The sequence below is a fragment of the Drosophila sechellia genome, chromosome 3L, assembly GCF_004382195.2.
Source record: "Drosophila sechellia strain sech25 chromosome 3L, ASM438219v1, whole genome shotgun sequence".
Classification (NCBI taxonomy): domain Eukaryota; kingdom Metazoa; phylum Arthropoda; class Insecta; order Diptera; family Drosophilidae; genus Drosophila; species Drosophila sechellia.
The window spans coordinates 3,003,923-3,010,038 of NC_045951.1; the positions used below are offsets into that span (position 1 = coordinate 3,003,923).

The following is a 6,116-nucleotide window of genomic DNA, read 5'->3' on the forward strand; positions in this document are numbered from 1 at the left end:
AAGGGGCGCCAACAAATGCACAACCCATTTAAAGTGGATATTATTGCATGTTTCCTGAAACTGGCATACACACATTCGTGCTCTGTTGCTAATATATGGTTTTAATATACCCAAATTATATGGAAAGCTCTGCTTTCGGAAACAACTAATTGAGAAAAATTGCCAGTTGAGTCGTCCAATAACTTTAATTGGTAAAATCAGTCAGGCACTGTGATTTTATCTATCCAAAATACTGAGTATCTGAAGCAGGAAATTTGAATCATACTAGTTAATATATCAAATCGTTTTTATCTGCCACCTCAGTGAGAACTCCAAAGGTAAGCACATAATTAGAGGTATGAGTTGCACAGGATCTGGCAAACCTCATGAAATACTTTAATGCCTCGGGCTTAGCGATTCGGATCCTTTTGTGGGTGCCAAAAACAAAGGCGCCGAGGAAAACTCTATTGTTTCTGCCAGCAGTGAAGTGTCAGCACGCTGGGCGATAATAAATCAGCTCCGGATAATGTCAACACCATGGCAACGGCGACCCCGAGTAAATATTCCTGCTGATGACTTTGTCGCTGGTGTCGCCCTAACAGTTTGATGCGTTTTTGATGCTGCTGGGATTATCATTATTCGGGCTCCAAGTTGCGATGGGCCTTGGATTGAGTCTTTGACAAACGACAAACAGTTTTCTGGCTTTTTCTCAGCTGGACGCGAGGCATCGATGACAAAGTGTTGACCCTGTCGCGGTGTTTGCTAATTAATTAGCCGTCTTTTGTCCAAAACATCGAAGCTGTGCAGCGTCAAAATTTTAATTAATGTTGGCCATGTGATTCGCCGGAATTCCAAGTTCACAAACTTCGCACTGCTTGCTCTCCTGGCGCAAGGACGACAGGACGAAAGTCGAAGACAATGGCAAACAATGCCAAGCATCGGGCATCGTGATGCCGCGTAACAAGGGGCACTTGTTCGCCATCTAATACACAACTAAATTCCCCAGGCCCCACTTCATCCGCCGGAATGACAATGACGTGGGGAGCCGTAGGCGTCCTGACAGCTATCCACACCCGGGATCTGAACGTTAGTGCAAAGTGTACCCGACCACGGAAATTTCGCTTCATTTCTAACTTTTTTCCCCCACCCCAAACACACTACATACTGCGGAAAAACTCGGAATTATTCTGGACTTAACTTTGGAGGTAAATTAGCTCCGTACAAATAAATTACATTAAATGCGGATTGAAAACCACTAGACTAAGCTTCTAAAATGTTTGCAAATTTGGTTGAAATTTTATAAATAAGACAGTTTTTTGGCAGTGCATCTGTATGCCTCCATTTCCGGAAACACTCGCGTAATTAGCTTTGAACGGCCCTCAATTACAGGGCCACGCAGTCCCACTTCTTCATTGGATAGTTGACAATTGGATGGGCAGATGTCACAGGCAGAAAACAAACAGTTCTCTGTAAACAAGGCAGCAAGGACAAGAAAAAATCTAATATAAATTACTCCCTTTAATAAGAACGCAAGGTGTAGAAGGTTTAATGGGTTTCAAAGGGAAAAACTACTTCCTTTATATGACAAATATATACTTTAATGTATAGTATATGGATGAGGACCATATTCATCAATGACAAGTTCAAATCAATTGTATTGATAAGCGCAATAAGTACACATAGTTTGGAGCTTAAACAAAAAGCTGACTCAGCTTTAAGTCCCAAGAAAGCCAGTATAGTAATATTAAAAAAATCCATAGAAAATACAAAGCCCACTGACATGAGCTTCACATTATTTCCACATTGACTCACAAAGAACAGCTGAAAACACACAAATAGGCGAATATAAATAGACAATATTTACAAATTGTGACATTGAATAACTTGGAAACATGCTGAGCTTACACCTATCGCTGCCCCGCAAAAAGGACCAAGAAAAAAAGGACAATAGGATGTGAAAACACACTTTGCGACGCCGCTAAGTATGCCACACGTTTTGTGGCCCATATATTTTATATGTGGCTCCAGAAAATGTCTGGCGACGAAAAGCGTTTTAAACACGCCAGAGGGGGAGTGTCCATGGCAGCCATTTCGACTGCCAAAGGAGACGCACTCGAAAAAAATATCAATCAAATTATATTTCAAATATTTTTTTTTGCTTATTATACATATAGCTTAATACGTTTAAATCATTTGAATGGTAACGTTTTTAAAAATTGATCAAATGTATAAAACTTGTGAGGCAATTGTTCTTTTTCCATGCACTGAAGTGCAGATTCTGACAAGTGGATTTTTCGAGTGATGACGAGCAGCAGCCCAGACCGCATCTGTCGACCACGACGACGACGACGATGGCGATGGCGATGGCGATGAAGTGTCGAACCCGCCGTGGATATATTCAGTTCAGCATTCGTATTGTTGCTTTTGGGACTACAAGTGTGCGACATTTGACGAGGGACCGAAATACCCGGCAAAGGAGAGGAAAAGGACCAGATTTGTGGGTGACATTGAAGACAGGCCGTGTCAGGCGGCCTTTGTGGTATTGATTTTATGCAGAATTTGTTGGCAATGATAATTTACAATTTGTATGCGGTCTAGCAGAGAAACTCCAGCATGTGGCCCAGGCTGGGAAGGTAGGTATCCGGCACCATGACCTTCTTCTTGGGGTCACCCTCCTCGATGATCTGCTGCACTTCCTTCGGGGTGTTCACACCACTGCCGACCATCAGGGATTGGAAACCACAGTTGGAAGAGAAGTGCATATCCGTCTGCAGTCTAAGAAGGAATATTTTTAATAAGATATGAGGAATTACAAACAATATATGTTATAACCACTTACGTATCGCCCACCATTAGTGTGGTTTCCGGCTTTATGGCCCCGGACTTCATGAGTGTAGACGCCATCCAGGGATTGGGTTTTCCTAGCACCAGCGGCGACCTTCCGGTATAGGCTTTCATGGCAGCCAAGGTGGCACCGGCGCCCACCATCACCCGGTTGTTTCCGATGGGATAGGCGGCATCCAAACAGGTGCCGAGGAAAATGACATCGGGATTCAGCAGATAGCTGCCGGTTCGAACCAGCTTAGCCATGTTGAAGCCCTCATCCCGGCCCACAATCACTGCTCCCACATCGGGATCCAGTTCCAACTCAGTGACGAACTCGTACATGGGCTTCTCCAGCTTTTCGGACATTTTCAAGGAGCAAATTCCCAACTTTTCCAGCTCAAAATGAACTCCTTTCTCGCCCATGACGAAAACCTTCTTCTGGAAGTTTTTGACAGCCAAGAAATTGGCACACGAAAAGGACGAAGTCAGGACATTATCTTCTTTGATCTCTATACCAAAACCTTGAGCCTTATCGGCCATCTCCTGCCTCGAAATCTCCGAATTGTTAGAGATTATAAAAGTCTTTCGGCCGGTGGTGTTCAAGTAATTGAAAGTATCCACAGCTCCGTCAATTGCCTTCGAGAAGTGCCAAAGGACTCCATCAGCATCAAGGATCACGGATTCGAACGAGGATAGCCATTGGCGAACCTGTTGCTTCGGCAACTTGGTCAAATCTGTGAAAGTATGCTTGAACATAGCTTCCCAATCGGATCCAGTGTTTCTCTATTCTGTGTGTTGAGTAAAAACTAGCAGAAGCTTTGATCGAGTTCCAGTAATATTTTTAAAACAAAATTATGACCCAACTATTGATTTTATTGGAAATCCATACAAATTATCTATGTCGAGAAGATAAAAAGGGCAACAAATTGGATAGTTTGGGCACATATAGATCAGGAACTTGCTGATATAGTAATGGAGCCTTAGATCCCTGAGCCTCAATGGCATCCTGATAGCTGTTAACTCCGGTGCCCACCAAAAGAGTCTGGAAACCACACTTGTAGCCCAAAAGGATATCTGTGCACATGCTGTGAAGTGGCAGGCAAACCCAATTATTACTCACAAATCTTAAAATAAACCTATTTTAAATATCACTCACGTGTCTCCTATAATCAAAGTCCTGTCCGGCTGAATAACTCCCTTTTGCATCAAGTCGATGCACATGTACGGATTGGGTTTTCCACAGGTGAAGGGCATCCGTTGACTGGCCGCCTGAATGGCAGCCACCATCACTCCGGCGGAAGGAACCATTCGTCCTGGAGCCGCCGGAAGTGCCGCATCGCGACTTGTGGCCACAAACATTACTTCGCTGTCTTTGAGATAGCAACACGCCTTTGTCAGCTTGATCGTATTAAAATCCTTGTCAGATCCCACGACCACAGCACCCACATTGGGATCCAAGAAGATACTGTGGATGTGATCTGGCATAGAGAAGCCCTGCAGAGAGGAATGATCCAGAGGCAGGGACTCGATTCCCACCAAATTCAGTTCGTCGACGATTCCCTGGCCGCCCACTACGTAGCACTTTTTGTTAAACTTTTTCTCCTTCATAAATTTGGCTAAGGTCTGGACCGAGGAAAGGATCTCATCCTTGGCCACCAAGAAACCCATTTCCTGAGCATACTTGCAGATGCCCTCGACCGAAGTCACTGAATTATTGGTGCAAATAAAGGCCTTCTTTCCCATGGCACGAAGTGCGTTGAACGTCTCGGCTGCATTTTCAAGGACCTTGTCGTGGCTCCACAGGACACCGTTTCCATCGAATATGATCGTGTCGATTGTCTTCAGCCACTGCTGTATACCGTACTTGTTGAGGCCAAGAAGTTGACATCCACTCTTCTGGAAAGTCTTATTTAGGGCCAAATTCATGTTTAATTCAGGTGGGAAATAGGTTTTTGAGTGGAAAACTTTGAAGGAAATTGATTATGTAAACAAAGCATCCACTTTCACAGAGAGTCTAAAATTAGACATGCTATTTAGGATTAGGATCTTTCTCTTTGGGAAGTCAACCTTGACCTTTTGCCCCCAAACTTATGGCCTGTAAGTTGCAGCGAAGAACCGCAAGCGAAACGCTTTCGGGCCCAGAACTAGATTAGTTTTAAGCAGTTTTTGCTACGAGGCTGTCGGAATCAATTGAAAGTTTCCTTCGGGTGACTGGGTGTCTTGGTGCCGGTTTTTTATCTTTTCAGCTGTCGGCAACGACTCCCCGGGAAAATGTCATCGGCGACGCATTTAATTCACTAAACTTTTGCACATTTGTTATTTGGAATGTAGGAGACTGGATTGGTCGAGGACCAAGTTGTGGTTGCGTGGCGTGGCAAACGTCGCGGATAACTTTTAATTGTGCGCAATGAGCGAAGGCCAAGTCAGGCGGTGAATGCGACGGCATTTCCTTGGGGCAACCACCCAGTGGCGCCACCCACTTTCTCTCCCAGGGGAGTCACTTTCGTTGGTGTCGACGTATTTTCGGCTTTTCACACGGACACGAAATAAAATAATTTATTACTTAGAGAGAAAATATTCAGTTTAAGTTAAGTCATCCTTGAAAATTTAACATTATTGTCTAGCACAGATACAAACTGTATTTTAAGATGGATATTTTTCTCAGTGCTTGCCACCGGCTGTCATTTGGCTTGTCCCGCTGCGCCAATTAAAATGGCATTCAGCTCCATTGTTGATAACGCTGTCGCCTTGAAGGAGCGCCTTTTAAGCTGCTCCCCAAATCCGACACTTGTCCAGCTCCAAAGCCAAAGCTGAAGCCAAAGCCAAAACCGAAGCCGGAGCCAGAATCCCGGATTGCGCCGCACCTTGACATAAATTCATTAAATCTCTTGTCCCTGCGGCACTTGCGCCCCGGGACAGCGAGCATTTAACGGATTTCCCTGGCTCTTTGGACGGGTCCGTGTTGAATGGCCGCCGGTCAGAAGTGTGCAGTACCCGCTTTCCGCCTCCTCGGCGACTTTAAAAATCCAACGCAAATTGGCAAACGAGCTGAATTTGTGGCTGAATTTATGGCTGAGCTGCCTGAGGGGCAAATCAAAAGCTAACGAGCGAGTTTTGTGCTCTTCACCCGACCACCGAACGCGATTTTTCAAATTTCCGCCTGTAAGTAAGGAAGAGTTTACACGATACTTATGCTGGCATATTTGGTGGAATTAATTAACATGTATACGGAAATAAGTGGCTTTTTGTGTATTTTTGATAAAGCCACTTTGAGTGCTTGAGCATTAGTTGAGAACCAAATACAAAATTAA

General features: G+C 44.4%; 2 protein-coding genes across 2 annotated transcripts; both read right to left on the reverse strand.

Annotated features, from left to right (window-relative positions):
• Positions 1-2,294: 2,294 nt before the first annotated feature.
• LOC6610539 (pyridoxal phosphate phosphatase) lies at positions 2,295-3,561 on the reverse strand. Its single transcript, XM_002035083.2, has 2 exons — positions 2,819-3,561; positions 2,295-2,754 (listed from the first exon to the last, which is right to left on the reverse strand). The coding sequence occupies exons 1-2, from the start codon at positions 3,559-3,561 to the stop codon at positions 2,574-2,576; spliced, it is 924 nt and encodes a 307-aa protein (XP_002035119.1). The 3' UTR covers positions 2,295-2,573.
• Positions 3,562-3,669: 108 nt separating this feature from the next.
• LOC6610540 (glycerol-3-phosphate phosphatase) lies at positions 3,670-4,793 on the reverse strand. Its single transcript, XM_002035084.2, has 2 exons — positions 3,962-4,793; positions 3,670-3,890 (listed from the first exon to the last, which is right to left on the reverse strand). Exons 1-2 carry the CDS (start codon positions 4,729-4,731, stop codon positions 3,698-3,700), a joined length of 963 nt encoding a protein of 320 aa, XP_002035120.1. The 5' UTR covers positions 4,732-4,793; the 3' UTR covers positions 3,670-3,697.
• Positions 4,794-6,116: the final 1,323 nt, after the last annotated feature.

Coding starts and splice junctions, on each gene's coding strand:
- LOC6610540 (XM_002035084.2), bottom strand. CDS start 4,731: ATGAATTTGGCCCTAAATAAGACTTTCCAGAAGAGTGGATGTCAACTT. Junction 3,891..3,961: donor ACTTTGATTATAGGAGACAC/GTGAGTGATATT, acceptor GCCACTTCACAG/CATGTGCACAGATATCCTTT.
- LOC6610539 (XM_002035083.2), bottom strand. CDS start 3,561: ATGTTCAAGCATACTTTCACAGATTTGACCAAGTTGCCGAAGCAACAG. Junction 2,755..2,818: donor ACACTAATGGTGGGCGATAC/GTAAGTGGTTAT, acceptor ATTCCTTCTTAG/ACTGCAGACGGATATGCACT.